General features: G+C 39.8%; 2 protein-coding genes across 8 annotated transcripts; both read left to right on the top strand.

Annotated features, from left to right (window-relative positions):
- The first annotated feature begins 678 nt into the window (after positions 1 to 678).
- On the top strand, positions 679 to 7675 carry LOC124074604. 4 transcript variants are annotated; one of them, XM_046417696.1, is made up of 12 exons: positions 679 to 888; positions 2944 to 3035; positions 3124 to 3201; positions 3305 to 3447; positions 3519 to 3641; positions 3739 to 3796; positions 3969 to 4298; positions 4606 to 4742; positions 4869 to 4979; positions 5072 to 5129; positions 5613 to 5678; positions 5797 to 7675. In XM_046417696.1, exons 2-12 carry the CDS (start codon positions 3011 to 3013, stop codon positions 6843 to 6845), a joined length of 2178 nt encoding a protein of 725 aa, XP_046273652.1. In that variant the 5' UTR covers positions 679 to 888; positions 2944 to 3010; the 3' UTR covers positions 6846 to 7675. The 4 variants fall into 4 exon arrangements, with proteins under 4 accessions (XP_046273652.1, XP_046273649.1, XP_046273651.1 ...); XM_046417693.1 differs by having other exon boundaries at positions 679 to 893; XM_046417695.1 differs by having other exon boundaries at positions 679 to 1054.
- Positions 7676 to 8138: 463 nt separating this feature from the next.
- Positions 8139 to 17475, top strand: LOC124074606 (regulation of nuclear pre-mRNA domain-containing protein 1A-like). Of its 4 annotated transcripts, XM_046417700.1 has the most exons (8): positions 8140 to 8563; positions 10714 to 10843; positions 11551 to 11657; positions 12451 to 12545; positions 13977 to 14103; positions 14949 to 15124; positions 16454 to 16498; positions 16900 to 17475. In XM_046417700.1, the coding sequence occupies exons 1-7, from the start codon at positions 8413 to 8415 to the stop codon at positions 16460 to 16462; spliced, it is 795 nt and encodes a 264-aa protein (XP_046273656.1). In that variant the 5' UTR covers positions 8140 to 8412; the 3' UTR covers positions 16463 to 16498; positions 16900 to 17475. The 4 variants fall into 4 exon arrangements, 3 of the variants coding, with proteins under 3 accessions (XP_046273654.1, XP_046273656.1, XP_046273653.1); XM_046417698.1 differs by lacking the exons at positions 16454 to 16498; positions 16900 to 17475 and adding an exon at positions 15622 to 15704 and having other exon boundaries at positions 8139 to 8563; XR_006845879.1 differs by lacking the exons at positions 16454 to 16498; positions 16900 to 17475 and adding an exon at positions 15622 to 15704 and having other exon boundaries at positions 14949 to 15524.
- Positions 17476 to 17728: the final 253 nt, after the last annotated feature.

Below are 17728 nucleotides of genomic sequence, written 5' to 3'. Positions count from 1 at the left end.
TGTCCTTGGACAATGAGTGCAGCCCTGGCAGTTTGTTCCTGATAACACCTTCGCCTTCACAGGGTTGTTCTCTCTTCTTATGGCTTGTTTGTACAGCATATTAAAGTAAGAACACATCAAAACATCTTCAAATGCAGGCATGAACATTTCCATTACATTCTGCTACAGAATCACTCTATTGTCTTCCTCGCCGAGCAGCAGGCACTCTGTCTGGTCTTCTGGCCTAAAGTCTAAAACAGGGCTTTACAGTTTGCCCATTCAGTAATTACATTTTCCTACACATATTAAAGGAGAAATGTTTGCAAATTGGTGACTGTAATTTCTCAGAAGATGCTCAAGTTAGGTGGTTGAAATGAGTCAAGTCACGGCGCTCCTCTCCCACTCCTCCCACTGCTCCCACTCTCTGTACACTGTGATATTACATGACACCAGACTCACTTGATGAAATATAAATTAAGAATATGGAATATTTATGGATAAAACTGAAATAATGGAAAAACTAAAACTAGATTTTGCCACAGACCCTTATTGTTTTGATAGTGCATTCATATTAATTCAAGTAGTACAACAACAACAACATTTTCCGTCCCATACTTGCACATTAAACATTATTGATTATGTGTTATTTTATTCGTATTGAGCAGAAATACACTCACTGCAATGGATTAAATGTAAACGAATTGGCCTTCACAAAGATGGCTGCACAGACTCTCTCCTCTCTCTCTCTCTTTCTCCCACACACACACGTTGCTGATGTGATTGGTCACACTAAAGACTCTTTTTGCTCAGTCACACTCCGGGTTTTGGTTCAACGAAGATTCAAGCGGCGGATGTGCAGATGATTCCGGCGTAGCACTTCTAATCGCATCACTGACCTGCACCGAGCCGGTAAGGTAAGCCGCGGCGGGAGGGGAAGCCGGCGTCTGTGCCTTGTTAGCCACTTTGTTTCTGCTGCATGTCAAGCTGACGGCTGTTGGTTCTGGTCGCTAAAGTTAACCAACTGATAACTTTTCAGTCTGTGTCGTCTCTATTACTGTCCACGGCGACAGACCAGGTTAGGATTTTCTAATTCTTTTTTGGGAGAAGTTTGCCGTCGGTCCCAGTTTGGTTTGGTTTAGGCAACTAAACGACTTGGTTAGATTTTAGGTCACAACATGACTGCTGGTTTCACAAGGGATATGAGCTGCGTATGAGAAAGCGACGGCGTGTCGTTTTACCAACGCTCGTTAACCAACGTTAATTTACTTTTCATGTGGTTGTTTCACTTCACTCTTTGCTGTTTGGAAGTGCAACGTTAATGGCAGCTGAAGTTAATAAACCATTTCAGTTTTACCAGGGAGTGTCGGAGCTGCTCTGCTTGGAAACAGTTAGCTGACTCACATTTATTTCTCGCTTTAGCAGAGGTTGACAAACAAACAAACAAACAAAAAAAAAAAAAACCCAACAATGAACCAGGTTTTACTTTATGCTTTTGTCTATGTTACAAACTGGAAGCTGTAACATTATGCTTTCTATGTTCCTCTCTAAGTCACAAAGTGGCAGGTTTTTGTATGAGTGTTTGACACAGAAACAATAGCAATAAGCGCTTTGTAACCATTTTAAAAATCAGTTTGACAACCTCAGTGTATGACGACTGTGTCCTGTAGGAATATTAAGATGATGTTACAGCGCCCTCTGGTGGTTAGTTTCAGCCAGAGTCTGTCGCCGTGTTATTTAAATTAAAAACGAGGGGGGCTCTATATAACTAATTAAAAATAAAATATTGTCAGCCTAAGCTCACACGATTATAAAATAATAAGGTTCCAGTACAGGGGCTGGTGAATGAAGATCAGAGATTATTGCACAGAATGTATAAACCCGTTGAGGTAGATAGATGTGCAACTACTGACACCATCTCAAGTCTGACCAAAACTACAGCCTCTCCGACTGCATAGTTAAGAAAATAAAATACAGGATCAGCATCTGCCTCTGTGAAAGAATGTGTGGGAGTTTACCTCTGTGAGACGGAAAAAATGTTGCCAAATGCTGCCCACGGCCCATAAAAAACCGTGTCCTTAAGTACTGGCTGCAGGCACAGGAGTAAAAGTTTCTCACCATAAATGACACTAGTGACAAATTGCTGCATAATAATATTTGAATATTAACATGTTCAGTAATTCTGTGTAGTGACAAAACTAAAGAATATGTTAATTGGACCCTGATATTTTTGTTTGATCGTTAAGAGTTCTAGTTCTAATTGTGAGAGTCAGCAAACTGTGGTGAAGGTAAGGGAGACTTACATAGATATAATGGTTAAGAAAGATCTATGAAATGTACATCAATTATGAAGGGAGGAATGATTTCTTTTCAGTGTCTTTATCAGGTAGCATTGCATTGAGAGGTTACAATGACCTTCACTTGTATCTAACTGTGTATTGGCTGCATGTTCTCTAGTAGTCATAATTTGAAGGACCTTTTTCCAGGCCCAAGGCAGAGATATTCGCTGCATATACATCTTTATCCACCCTCCTCCGCTGTCAGATTTGTGTGTCAAAATCAAATCACATATGTGTAATGGAAATTCTCCGATCAGCATCGCTGTACGAACCACCACACTTGATCATGTTTTGTAACCACAGGTCAAGCATCATAATCTTGTCCCAACCTGTCAGCAAATAAGCAGATGATGGGAGTCTTACACTCTGTCTGTGCTGTGATTACAGAGCCCCCTGGCCGCATGCAAGGATAGGACACATAAGGAAGCTCACTCTGCTTGCTCTTCACAGGCAGGACAGTGTGTAACTGTGTGTAACCACAGATAAAGTGACAGACAGTGACAGAAACTGTATTAAAAAAAAATGCTCATTTGCTGATCTCATGCTTGAGAGCCCTGTGGGTCTGTTCGCAAACATTTGAGTTAAACTTGCAGAAAGACAAGAGTTGACTCTGTGTTTCAATCATCAGAAAATTGCCCCTGCACACTGTTCACTTCATCCCTTCAGCTGTATGCAGGCGATCCTACAACAGCAGCATGCAGCCGGTTGAGGCAAGAAAAGGTGTGTCTTTCATTCTGCATGTGGGCTAACATGCTTGCACCATTTTTCTGTAAATGTGTTTAACTGTTTAACTGTTCTCTTCTTGTAGGAGTTCCTGCCAAAAGCCAGCTGTTTGATTCCTTGAAGGTTTATCTGAACAGCAGTAACAGACTACAGCCCATTATTGGTCTGTAGTGACAAATGCATGGTGCATGTGCTGTCAGTGCTGTGTGTGTTTATGTGTCCCTCCTGTGTTTATTGAAATAATGTGTCATTTTATGTACATTCAGGCTTGGGCAGCATTATAGAATGTGTGAACGCGGGCACACACAATAGAGAAATCTTGTACCTGTGTGAAGTGTGCGTTTGTCGACTTAGTAAAGCTGACATACGGAACCACATTATGGGAAGTCTCCATAGATACAACTACATTGTGAGTAGCACCAGGATGGCAAGTTTGTCTGCTGCTTCAGATTGTAGCTTACGGTGTGTTTTCCTTGACAGAAAACCTGGCACCCCCACTTAGTGTCAGAATGGAAGGACGATGCTGGCCTCTCTAAGCTTGCCTGGCCACTAATGGAGAAAGCCACGACAATTGAGGGAAAAGAGGGACCAGGAGATGTGCAGGTTTGTTATTTTGACTGTGTATGCTTTTGTTTGTAGTTGCAAACAGTGCAGAGTTTTGGGTATGAGTCCTCACGTCGTTTTGCACCTTCATATTAAGTTGTTAGAGTTTGAAGATGCTGTCTACCAGAGGATGGCTACATGCAGTGAGAATGATGGTCAGTGACTATTCACTTGTTTGGAACAGTCATCCTCTTCAATCCCACTCTTCGTCTTCACATTTCCTGTGTATCATCCGTCATGATTTTATGGCTTCTGTGTGTACATGTCTGTTTTGTTTTTGGTTTTTCTTTACTCCATATGGGTCTCTTTCTCTCTCTGACACTTCAGCAATCATTCTGATAAATATCTTAAGAGATGAGCAGGGTGAGCATGAAAGCTATTCAGAGACTGCGTCTGTGCAGCTGGAGCACTCTCCCATCCAATCGCACAGGATTGTATTGTTATCCCATAACCAACCAGGATGGTCTGAGAAATCCCTCAGGATGTCAGCAGAGACAAACAGGCCCCATTCGCTGACACAGTCTACGGTAGCTCCTTCTGTCAAGTCAGAAAGCTGGTTAAGCAACACATCTGTTCAGATGTCACCCAAAACTTCTGTGTTATCAGAGAACAGCAGCAGCTTTCTTGACGGCTACACGGGAACCAAGCCTCTTATTGGTGAGTACAAATGACGACAACAGGTGGTACAGTATAATACAATTCTACTTATATTGACTGATGTAATAACTTGAAGCTGCTGTATACTAAAATAAATAAGAAAGTTGATTTAATGTCTCCATTATCAGTAATAAGTGGATCATTTAAAGGAATACTTCACCATTTTGGAAAATCCATTTAATGGATTATTAATTATTTGAAATAATCAGTACTGCCCTCATGTTTGAAAATGGTATTGATCTCATCTAAATCTTGGCAGGAAAGCAAAGCAAAGTGCATAAAGCTGCTTATATGTTGTTTGCAACAGGTCTTCACCGCGTGGTTGAGTGTAGAAGTGAAGATGGCCACACATACTGTTTGTTATGTCACTGCTGCCGCATCAGAGCCAACAAAAAGGATATCATTGATCATTTAACCAGCTCATCCCATCTCAAGAACTACTTGGTCAGTTTGTTGTGGATCAGTAATTGTAATTAACGAGACCACAAATGCTTTACTGTTCACACATCCAAAGGCTGCAAGAAAACATGCCAAGTTCAACTTTTAAGTTTACTGAAAATGTGCTTGTAGATGGAAACTCATCCTGAGCAAGTGGAGGTAATGATGACAGACCTTAATGATCAGCTTCTGCAGTCGCTGGCCAAGAAAGTGGAACAAGAGAACGGCAGAGGAGAGCTGAGGGTATCGTATTTGCTCTGAGCTGCAGATTATCCTGCCTTATTTTAGGTGAAAATGGGCCCGATTATAATATTCAAAACATCTCATGTTTGCAGGTGGTAAAAGCACCAGAATCACTCTGTCTCCTACTGACTGGCAAAAGTTACCACTGGTGTAAGTAAAGATGCATGCCCATCTGCTATTTTTTTTTTTTTTTTTTTTTAGTTGGATTTATTTTGGCCATAAACTTTTCACCTGTTTAGTTCCAACTCTTTGCTCCAGAGGGGCAATTCATGATGTAAGTATAACACTTAATTAGCTCTCACTCCTCACATTACCATGGTTTCATTTCTTGAAGAGGTGGTTTAATACTTGATACTGTGCATAAAAAAAAAATTATGCTCCACCACACTCAGCTCAGTCCAGGCTGAGATGGATGTTGATTTAAAAAAAACAAAAAACAAGCAAACAAACAAAAATAAAAACACACATGTTGCTGAACATAAGATAAGATAATCCTTTATTAGTCCCATGACTGGGAAATTACAGTGTTACAGCAGCAAACAGGATATAGAGGGTGCAAAGCATGCAAGGATAAGGGAAGGATGTGCATTCAAAAAGAATAAATACACATGAATTGTTTCTCTTCTTGTCCAGGTCTAAAGATGCTGTGTAATGGATATACACATACATACAACCAGAAGAGGAAAATAGGTGTCAAAGGTATGTGTCCATTGAAGCGACAGCTCAGGGGTCTAAAACCTGTTTTTCTTATAGTGATAAAGTATTTTTTTAAAATTCCTGTTGTTGGTTGGTTCCGATTTACATTTTTTTCTGTAAGGGCCAAATGTGAACAAGACTTCAAAGCAAAGCATGTCAGAAAAATGTGCCGCAAGGATTAAAAGGAGGAAGAAGAAAATAAAGAGCAATACTGAATTCAAGGTAAGCCTGCCTCTTAGTGAAGGTTCAATGCTGCTGAAGAGGACATCTTTCAGCATGGACAGCCTCCCTGTGTCTCCTGAATACTCTCTTCCAGCGGACTGCGATCTCATTCCCTCACCAGAGGCTCTGTCAGAGGATTGTGAGTTGAACTGTGACACAGGATCATTTGCAGTTAACCACGGAGACCACACTTCCAATTGTACAACCTCGCAACTTCAGCAAGACCTCTATAGTGGAGATGCGTATGCTGGTCAGTCAGTTGTCTGTCATCAGCTGGATGGATATTTCAGTGACAAGGAGTACTTCAACCCGTCTGAATACACAACTGTGACAAAAGACACAAGGTCTTATGGGGAAAGAAACGACAATACACAGCATGCTTCTCAAAAGGGATCAAATAAGAGGTATTACAAAGAGTGGCAAAATGAAAACCCACAGACACAAAATGAGTGGCTGTCATCTGCTGTGTCCCGCACTCAGGACTGCTCATCATATACCTCTTCCTACGAACATTTAGACTCTTGTACTGAGCAATGGCACAGCTCAACTTCACAGTGTGAAGCTGGCACAAGAGAAGAAGTCTCAAGAGAAGAGAGACTGAGGATGAGCTCAAATGCTACTTGGTATTATTACCAGCAACAACCCCAGTATCAGTACATGTTACAACATCATGCAAGTCCTCTGACAGGCAGCGTGGGGCAGCATGCTTCGTCTTCGTTTGTCTTGGCTCCTCATTTCAGTGCCGCTTGGATGTACATGCAGGCTCACAGTGGCAACATCGTACCAGGGCCTGGAGTACAGCTTCAGCAAACACACATGGGGATCACAATTGATCAGACAGCTCCACAAAGTTACATGGCGCAACCTGAGGCCCAGCAAGCAATCCGGGAAGGTCACTGGGTGCTGTCTAACCACAACTCCAGTATTGGACCTACAACAAGCCAATAATGACCAGTACTTTCCTCATCCCTCTGTATTCCTAACTCCACTCTGACCTTAATGTCTTAGCTGCAGGTTTGTAGGTTTGGTGAATTAAAATTTAGATGGAAAACAGCCTTTTGTGCTTGCATATCCCAGTTCTGATTTTATAGGTATTGCCACTGCTAACTGAGATCACATCGCTACTAAAGTTACTGGTGGCTTTGACTTTCAGTTTCATTGTTATTTTATATGACATAATATTTCTTTTACATTGAACTGATTTTGCATTTTCATTCTTGTAAATTTTTAAAGCAGCTGAGATTTTGGACCATTAAACTGAAATGAGTCTAGATTGTGACGTATCTCCTTAGATACACTTATAGTAAAGGGTAACTTTGTTATCTTCTGACCTGGAACTTGTGGTAATTGGTGGAACAGCGGAAAGATGAACCGAAGGAGTTTTGGTCAACTTTAATTGATTTTTTTTTTGATTGCATTTAAATGAAGTCTCTTTTATAACAATAAAGCCACTGTTTCTGCAATTTCAGTTTGGTGACTTTAGCAAGTGGCTGTGTCAGGTTGAACAATGGGCATTGTTAATGTTATTTAGTGTTTGGTATAATGTTGATACTTTGACAATCTGAGCCTATCAACAGGCATTAAAATTCAGCCTGTTTTAGACACTTCAACACAAAAACATGGGAAATGTGGTGCAGGTTGAAAAGTACTGAAACTATGCTTTAAGCATCAAACAATGTACAGTATAGCTGCTGGTAGTTTTTCAGTGTTTTATACTCAACATTGTATTGATTCAGATGAATAATAGAGATGTTATAAAGGTTTCCAATCACACTGAAGCTTCCCTTTGCATATATTGTCCACCTGAAGACATTTATGTTGACTATGTTGTATAATGAAATGATTTAAGATCCAACTGTTCCATTTTTTTCCATTTAGCAGGATGAATAATCGCTACTGTGTCCTTCCCTAAACTTGCTGACATTAGTAATTGCTTCTTTTGCATTACACCAAAGGGGAATTTAAATATGAATAAGGATATGCAGTCTTGATTTTAAACGTTTCCTCCTCAAACATGTGCTCAGTGAACAGCACAGTGTACTGCAAAGCAATAGTCCTACAGTAAACAGAAACACTGAAAAACTATTGTGCTGTACGCTTTATTGGGTTTTGTCAAATGAGTCGTAGAATAATTCTAAAAAATATGATCTACTAGAAATATCTGACATACCGTTAGTCATAGCTGTCAAGTGGATTTTATCATTAAACCTGCAAATTACATCTGACTTGAACGCAACATAGCTGCTGCGCTAAATGTACGGAAGCACCTCTTGCAGGCTGCTGTGGTTTGCCCTAAGCTAAACCAGCAAGGCAGACACCCCTAAACACTACCGAGAAGTCGGTGCTAGCTAGCTAGCTTAAACAGCCAGTCTGTACATAGAAAAGGTAGCATATGGCATGTAATTTGGATGGCTAAAATCCCTGTAGTGATTGTCTAACTTGCTGTAGACAACACATCTGGGAAACCTTAAAGCTACCTCTTCCAGTGTCTCGTACTCCCTCTTATTTCGTCAAGATGTCAGCTTTCTCTGAAGCGGCTTTAGAGAAGAAACTGTCCGAGCTTAGCAACTCACAGCAAAGTGTGCAGACGTTGTCGTTATGGCTCATTCATCATAGAAAACACTCGAAGACCATTGTTAATGTTTGGTTCAACGAACTGAAAAAAGGTAAGTTTGACATGGGCTAGCTAGTTCCTATTAATACAGACCCCTAACATGTTTGTACAAGTCACAAACAAGTTAAGTTACGTGTAGCGATAGCTTTTGGCAACATGAGCTGTCTAAAGGTACATTGTAGATTTCAAACGGTCCCAATTAACGTTGAAATTGCTAGACAACAGACTGTTGTTAGCACAGTAACTGCTAACGTTAGCCAACTTTCGAGCAATAACGTTGCCATCAGCACTGGCTAACAATAACGTCAGATTGCCCCCTTTATTTACAATCATTAGCTAGCCTCAAACCATGAACTTACCGTTATCTGGGGTCAAGCTATTTATGTGTTTTTCGAGTGCAGTTTAATGAAGTTACTCTAAATAGAAGCTGGAGATGTTGGCCGTAGTCAACAAGATCACAGTAGTCTTTCAATAGTTTAGCCCTGATACAAGGTCGCCATATATATCACAGGCCTGAAGTGCTAGTCAGGAGTTGGTAGAGACAAAAACAGAGCAGTCAGGAGGTCAGAATTATGAATCCAGATGAATGCTGATGTTGCTCCACATCTGTGAGCTGTATTGGTATTCAGTGGTTAATCCATGTGTTGGCCATCACATATTTTAAAGGCGATAACTTATGTTTGCAGCTTATTCTACTGCCCCCAAGTGGACAAGAAATCAGTTTGTGCAGCTTTAAAACAGCTATAATTGTTGTATCAATAGTAATTTTATCACTGTGCATAAATAGTTACACAATAAGAGAGGGGGGTCATTTGTAGTAATGAACCTACAGAAAATTGTCACCTGACTCTGCAGATTCCCTCGGTTTTGCTGAGCTTTCTAGTGAGTTTCAGCTCGTTGTTCAGCTGTCCAGCCTGCAGCTTTACTGTTTTGGATCACTCTGACTGCTTTCAAAGCCTTGTTTTCAAGTGCAGCAGGCATCTTAAAACCCCTTTTGCATTAACTTCTCAGCATCAGATGGCAGACAGAAACAGTGTCTAACTGGTGAACACAGTGGAGCTAAAGAACCAGATAATTCCCTCAGGATTGGTGTTGTTTAAAAACTGAGCTAAAAGTGAATATGGACCTAGATTCACTAGGTGGACACGACTCCAAATGAATGATAACATCTGTGTGTAACTGGTGGATGTGGATCTGACAGTCCAGCAATGTTGAACATGGCTGTGTAACTTAAGGAGTGGCCTTTAGATTTGTAATACTTATTTTTGTATTAACTTGCCATTCAGAGCATGTCAGTTGGAAGCCATAGATCCAAAAGCAACCACTGATTAGGAAATATGTACATATTGAATCTTATCAGTAAAATCCAAGCAAATGTATTGATTACATACAATTACAGTGTAAGTACACAAGTGAGCTGTTGTGAATATGTAGTTAGTTTTAAAAAAACATGTTATGCGGATGTTAAGTATTGCTGTAGTTGTTGCTAATACTGGCACGCCTTTCCTTAGGGGGCTAGTCAACAACCTAATGATATCTCAAGTGGATGCTGTGTTTTAGGAGCTTGTCTGACATGACAACTAAAAGAAGTGTGTGGTGTTAATAGCAATGGGGATAGAGATGGTACATTTCCCTGGAGCTTTATGTTTAGCTCATTATTGACTGTGACATGTTCAGAAACAAATACATATGCACATTTATTTGTATAATGTAACTTTGCTATGAAGTACCTACTAGTGGATAAAACCCACCAAAATAAATATATACAACACAAACTGTTCGATTAGAGGGAAGAAAGTAAGTTGTGAAATTAAACACCCCAACCTTTGGTAGCTTATATGTAGCTATAGGGAAGAATAAATGAGGGTATGAATAAATATGATAGATTTTGCTCTTACTTTTGACTGATAGCTGAGGGGATTTACTGGTGTGAAAAACTGGGGATTTCATTTATAATTTCATTTATTTTTTAATTTCTTTAATGATTAATTAAATCAATAATACTACTGGTGCTTTTTTAAATTCGTCTTAGTTGATGGATAATTTGCCATTAGCTTAAAATGTGTTATCCATGAATTAGAACGCACCTGTTGTGCTTTGAAAACTTCCACTGTGTCACTCATCTGCTTGAAGTTCAGTTTTGTAAATCATGACCAAATGCTTCATTGTAAAATGTGTATATGTATATTTCAATGCATGCAGCTCAGGTATCACGCAAGTTGACCTTCCTTTACTTGGCCAATGACGTCATACAGAACAGCAAGAAGAAAGGTCCAGAATTCACCCAGGACTTTGCACCCGTCATCGTTGATGCATTCAAGCATGTATACAGGTGAGACTTTATATAACAAATCATTAGCAAGTCTCCATTGTCTAAATTTCTGTACATGGCTCTCATTTTGAGTTATCCTTTTTAGCACGGTGCGCTAAACACTGTGTGTTTAAATGACGAGTTCACACAAAACTCATTGAGTCTATCACCCCCAGATAAATCTCTCTGTATTTCGCAGTATACCAGAATTTGTCCCACACATTGCAATGCATTTTAGCAAAAATTGTTTTTCCAAAACGGAGGTTGAGCAATCACAGCAACAGTGTAGACTACAGCCATATGTTTGCAGGGTGCAGCATGTAGGATTATGTTGAGCAAATGGAGCTTTGAGCAACAGTGTTTGTGTTAATTATTTTTATTGCCAGAAGGGGAACATAGGGGGAGATTGCTTAAGTAATGACTTTTTGGTGTAGTGGCAAAATTTTGTTTTTAAAATTAACAGTAGAAGAAAATGTCAGATTTCGGAAAGAGTGGTTCTGGAATTGCAGCTTGAAATGTGCTTTACATCATCTGGACTTCTTGATGGGACTAAAAAAGTTGATACATATTCACAATCAAAAAAGTTCTTCCCAAAAATTAACGTTTGATCACAATAAATGAATCAGTTCAGCTAATCAAATTTTGTTCCTGTATCATCTAAGCTTAACATCAGCTGAATTTCACAAAGCTTTAAAGGATGCATACCTGTTCTGGTTTTTGTTGTGCAGAGATGGCGAGGAGGGCTGTAAGAAACAGTTGGGTCGGGTTTTATCCATCTGGCAGGAGAGAGCTGTGTACGAGAACAAGCTGCTGGATCAGCTCTCACAAGTCCTAGGTGAGTTCACACAAGGCTATCCTGTATCACCACACTTAGAAATTGTGCTCAACACTCAACTATGTCTAGAAAGTTGCTCTCTTGATGATAAGAGTACAATGTACTATTTACCCCGCCAGCCCACTGGTTTACACCTTGCTGGTCTCGTAAGACCCTGCTGCATGATTTTGCACTGAATAACATTGTTATCATCATCATTATTATTTGTAAGCTGTAGGATGGGATGAATTTTGATCATAAACATGTCAGTTGTAAGTAGGGCTGCAGTAGTAGTAGTATTACCGGTATACCGTGGTATAAACATCATATAAATGATTACCACACTATGCACATTTGCTTCTCCGCAGTATTGTATTCTCCTGTATTATTGTTATCTTTTTTTCAACCTAAAAAACCCTTCTGTTTTCATCTCTTTAAAGGTCATAGTAATGGATATTAGCAATAATAAAAATAATAATAACAATTATAATGGTGTCTGTTAACCCTAGTTGTAAATCTGCCTGTGCTCTGTAGCTTTATAGCCGGTGAGACGGTGAGTGTTAAGCAGTACAAAAAAAAAATGTTTGTTAAATAAAATATGTGCCATTCCCTTTGAGCAAAAGGACATGAAGTAAAAGCACTGATGCTCTCTCTGAGCCTGTGAATATTCTCATTCATCCAGGTCATGGTTATCTCAAGGAAATTCAATCGAATGCAACTGGACTTAGTTATTTGTCTTTGAAGACGTTTCACCTCTCATCCAAGAGGCTTCATCAGTTCATGATGCTCTCTCTGTCTTTTTTGTAAATCCCAGATGGAGAAAAGAAGGCTAAGAAGAGGTCATATGAGGAGATCCAACCAGATGATGAGGACTTTGCTTCCCAGAGCTCACCAGCCGAGCCCCCACAGGTGCTGGCCTAGACAGACATTGTACTGTATTTCCTCAAATACTGACTGGGGCCGGTATTTATCTTAACTGCAGGAGGTTTCAGACTTTTATATGAAGCAGGCTTAGAGACAGACGTTTATTTCTACGTAACTCAGTTATATGTTAGTACAAAGCCTTGTCTTGATCCACTTCTGTTTGCCCAGTTAAAGTTACTGCATTATGCAGCTAATACAAACTCAACTCTACCTGTATCTGACACTGCAATAACCAAACAAAACCGAGGTACCAGTACTCTGGGCATAAATGTTAAATAGCCGTTACTAGTGTGTTTGCTGCAAATTCATCACTCACTTAAGAGAATATCATGTCCACTGTTGTATGATTGTCCCATATTGAGTGAATTAAACCAGTAAATCCATTCGGAGGGCTTTGTCTCTAGCTCATCTCTAGCTCGTCTCTAGTTGATTTTCTTTCTACCACCTCCAGCTAGTTGTTCGTTGTTCATCGGCTAACAGCATCTCGCTTTTGTTTTTTCTGGTACCTGACTCTTCATGGGTTGTTACTGAAATGACACATGGCTTTCTCTCCTGAGTTTTCCTGTGCCTTTCGGTAGTTCAAAACTCTCTCTCTCTCTCTGTCTTTTTTCATCAGCCTGCTGGTATTCATGTTGACCACAATCCCATCCATTATTAGAGGCCCTGCTTTTAATTGACTTAAGGTTTTTGTTTGAGTAAGAGTGACTGTCATAAATGGAGGATTTGCCCTTAATCACACAGATGCACTGTAGTGAAACTTTTTACAGTTGATACAGCTGCCTCTGGAGTGGGGATTCAAGTTTTGTGCATTTTCCTTAATTGACAGTTGAGCATGGTAACAATCAACAATCAATGAGTCATTGACAAATAAGAGGATAAAAATAATGCACATCTTTTTCTGCAGAAGTCAGGTGTTGACATTTCAAGTAGTACAATGTTAACATACTGGAGTTCCATTTTAAGACGCTATTGCTCTCGTTCTAAGTGGCAATTGATCAGTCAGTGATCATTCACATCCCTACTTTGGATTTGTGTGTGGATATTCTCATTTATCCAGGTCATAGCTATCTCAAAGAGACTGAATTGAACACAACTGGACTTGGTTTTATGTCCTTGAAAATGTTTCGCCTCTCATCCAAGAGGCTTCATCAGTTCATGCTCAGCAAGACTAGGCTAGGCTAGACATCTTCAAAGACATATAACCAAGTCCGGTTGCGTTCGATTCAGTCTCTTTGAGATACCTGCTTTGGATGTATTTGTATTGTAATACTGTTTCTTTGTTGCCTCTACAATATTGTTCATATTTAATGCATGCTTACTTTAACTACTCATTTACCATGCCTTCTTCTTTTACCTCCCCCCTCCCATTGCTCCTCCCCCCTTCCTTCCCTGAATATCATCATCTCTCTGCCTCAGACTGCAGAGTTAATCCGAGCTCTGCAGGAACTGGAAAATGCAGCCTCTGGAGACTCAGTGCTGCGTCAGCGCATCTCCTCCCTTCCTGCCGAGGTGCAAGACACGTCACTGCTTCACAGGATCACAGGTAGGAGGCAGGACACAGCACACTGTTATACACTGTATGCATACACACAAAAGTGTGTACTGCAGATCATTAACACATATACTTTTTAGTTAATAAAGTAATTGTCTTCATGGGCAGCGGGAGTACTGAGGGGAAACACTGATATTAATACAAAAGACCAGGATGGACAGGTTCTCCCTGTGTTTTTTGAGACCAAGGTGGCAAAGGCTGGGGGACATGCATAACATGCGTGTTTGCATTTGGTGCATGCACTTTAAGAGTACCGTGCGCTCATGTGGAAAAAGAACAATAGTTTATTGGACATTTACTCCCCTTAAAGCACTTTATGCATAAGACCCTGCCACTCAACCCTGCATTACAAATAAATTGAACAACTACATACCTAAATCTTAAACTACTTAAGTAATGTTATTGATATGGGTGAGAGAGGATGGAAAGACAGCCTGCACGTATGCACGCACACATGCATATATACACATACGTTGGAGTTGACTGCTGAGTAACCTGCAGTGAAAGTGAGTTTACTGAAACTTACTGTTCTTTGTAGGAAAAACTGTTTCTTCTCAATAATGTATCCGCTTTGACATAGCACACATTAAGAGACTACATGACATAGCACCTTGCTCGCATCAACAAACTGAAGTGAGCTTGAGCAGGACTGAAACCACAAAGATAAAAAAGGGCTAAAATATCTCCATATACCATTAGAAAAATGTTTCATTTGTAAGTGACTATACAGTAGCTATTGAAATTGTACCAGCATTGATTTAGAACTGAATAACCTCTAGTTGAACCCACTATACTGGTTATGTTTAAGGATTCTGCCCTGTGCTCTGTCTGCTTAGATAAGGAATCAGGAGAGCGGCTTTCCCGACTGGTGGAGGAGGCCTGCATGCTGCTAGCAGACTACAGCGGCCGCTTGGCAGCAGAGATTGACGATAGGAGGCAGCTCACACGCACATTAACTATCTTCCTGCAAAGTCAGAAGGACGGTCTGGCCCAGAATGAGCAGAAACTCGAAGTGCGTAAATCACTTTTTTTTTTTCCTCTCGGTTGCTGATTGTTTATCTGTGTGTGCCTTGTCTACCTCTACTTTGTGTCATTGTCATTGATTATTGGTGTTCATCTGTCTGTGTGGCTGTCTGCTCACATGTCTGGTCGTCAGCCTTTGAAGTAACATTTCATGTATTGCAGTACGTTGCATACTCTGCAGAGTGACTGTGTCGTTGCTGAATGAGACTGTAGATTTCAGTTTGAGCGTTAGGCCTGCTGGCGTTGCAAACAGAGGAAAGATTCCTGACTAGATACACTCTTTAAATACAAGTAAGCCTTTCCCTTTTTACTGGGAAGTTCTTGTTCTTTTATCTTTTGTTATTTATCTGAGTTCAGTCTTAAGTCAACGTGCACTAACTTCCCATAAGGTAAGTATTGACCAAAATAAAACCTGACCACAGATTTTCTTGTTTTCTTATGGCTATCATTTTTTGATGAGACTAACTGTCCAGCCTTTATCCACAGGGCACCCGGAGGATAAAGACGTTCATATTTGTATCTTCACTCAGTCAAGTCTTTGTAATAAAAAAAAAAAAATTCAAATAAAAACTAAAACTGATTTTGTGAGTGCTTTTATTTTGCTATAACTTGCAGCTCCTGGTGATACATGCATTTTACAAATTTCCAGTTTCAAAGATGGTCTATCATGATTCTATTTATTTATTTATTTTGCAGTGCTGACACACAATGAATGCTAGCTACACACTCTAATAGAAAAAGTCATAATGCACATTACATGTCAAACCTGAACTAAGAAAAAAAGCAATTGTTCAGGAATCTCAACAGAGAACAGGACTGTTTTGTTAGCTAACAACACTTATTGAGGAGATTTTTGTCAGTACTGATGGCATAGTGTGATATAACTGGAACCTTTTGAGGCTTCCTGCGGCCTGAGGAAATGTGCTCTTCAGTCTTAGATGCATCAGCTGTTTGCCATACGGGTACAGTAAGCACCTGTGTGCAGCAAAACTGGGGCCGAGAGTGACACTTCATGAGTGACGCTTCATGCTACTGTGTTTTTAAGCAGACCTTGTGCCTATACATGAATTAGATGAAAGGCTTTGTCAGCATGGCTCTTCCTTTGCTGACTGGCCTTTAGCAGCTTGTCACACCTGTTATTTCTGAAAATCTTAGATGTTGTTATCAGGCAGCAGCAATATAATTTAACTTTCCTCAAATTGTGTTGGTTGTATTTACTACAAAGAGTCAAGGAAACCTGAATATTTGAAACCACTTTGTTATGTGTATTCTTAAAATCTCTTATTTTTATTTTGGTGACCTTTAATGTGTTTCACAGATGAAATGAGAGTAAAGCAAGTTGCAAGTTAGTCATGAGCCTGAGGTAATTTTCTTTTCCAAATATAATCTTTCAGTGATTTGTAAGAGAACAGAGGTGAATAAATATGTATTTTATAGGCTCACACAAATGATATCATATATTTGGTGTTTTCAGATGAGGCCACATGTTTTTAATGGAAATATTTGGCCAAAAAAAACTTGTGTCGTTAAACTTCAGTTAGACCTTAAACTAACTTCATATTCTGTGATCATATTAGTGACATAAGCTCATTTCCATTTTGTCATATCCTTGATTGTGATTTTCTGATTATATGACGTCAGTCTCTTATTCACAGCTGCTTGAAGCTATGTTCACAAAATACGGATGTTGAGGCTTTAATTTAAAATAGACTAAATAGACTAAATGATGTTTTGATGGATTTTTTCTACTGTGGACTTTTTCAGGAATACAAACGCAAGCTGGCAAGAGTGACTCAGGTCCGGAAGGAGCTACGTTCACGTCTAAACAATCTCCCAGGAGGTCTCTACAACTCTTCAAACTGAAGTTTCACCCCCTGACTGGACCTTACCTTCCTGCTACTGAAACATCTCAACCCATCTCTTAGATATTTCATCCATGACATTGCCATACTTGATTTTGGAAAGTATTTGTGTCCCCTGTATGGTGACCTGTGGTTCTTGTTCTGTCCTCCACAATGCTTTTATCAACAAAAATGTCTTTTTTTTTTCCTGTTTATGAGCTCACCTCAATGTGCTGTATGCCGTCAGTACGTTATATACAAAGATTTATAATAATCAGACACAGACCTCTAATGCTTTGGCCCCAGCCCATTTCACTTTTACAGCTTTAAAGTGTGTGGGTGATGCTGGTGTGATATTTTTGTATTTATAGTGAGTTAAGAAAATGCACCAGACTGTATCCCCTTAGTATGATCATTCATAAGAATTTTTGTTAATTTGGATTGTTGCTGGAACTTTATTTTACTGTTGTTGTAAATGCATCTGTCTAACTCTTGGTTATAAGTCATGGCAGCAGTTGTTTACGTTGGGTCAATGTTTTTACGCAGTGTGGTAACAGCCTCTGAAGACAGCTTGTGGAAACCCTACTCTGAAGCTTAACAATAAGCCATGTCCCTGGAAGCAAGTCAGAATTTTTAATTATCATTCACATAAAGTCTCTGTGGGGCGGCACGGTGGTGCAGTGGTTAGCACTGTCGCCTCATAGCAAGAGGGTTCCAGGTCTGGGCCCTTCTATGTGGAGTTTGCATGTTCT

The sequence above is a fragment of the Scatophagus argus genome, chromosome 17 (genome assembly GCF_020382885.2).
Source record: "Scatophagus argus isolate fScaArg1 chromosome 17, fScaArg1.pri, whole genome shotgun sequence".
In the NCBI taxonomy this organism is placed as follows: Eukaryota; Metazoa; Chordata; class Actinopteri; family Scatophagidae; genus Scatophagus; species Scatophagus argus.
The sequence above is the reverse complement of the archived record's forward strand: the minus strand, read 5'-3'. Positions and strand labels throughout refer to the sequence as shown.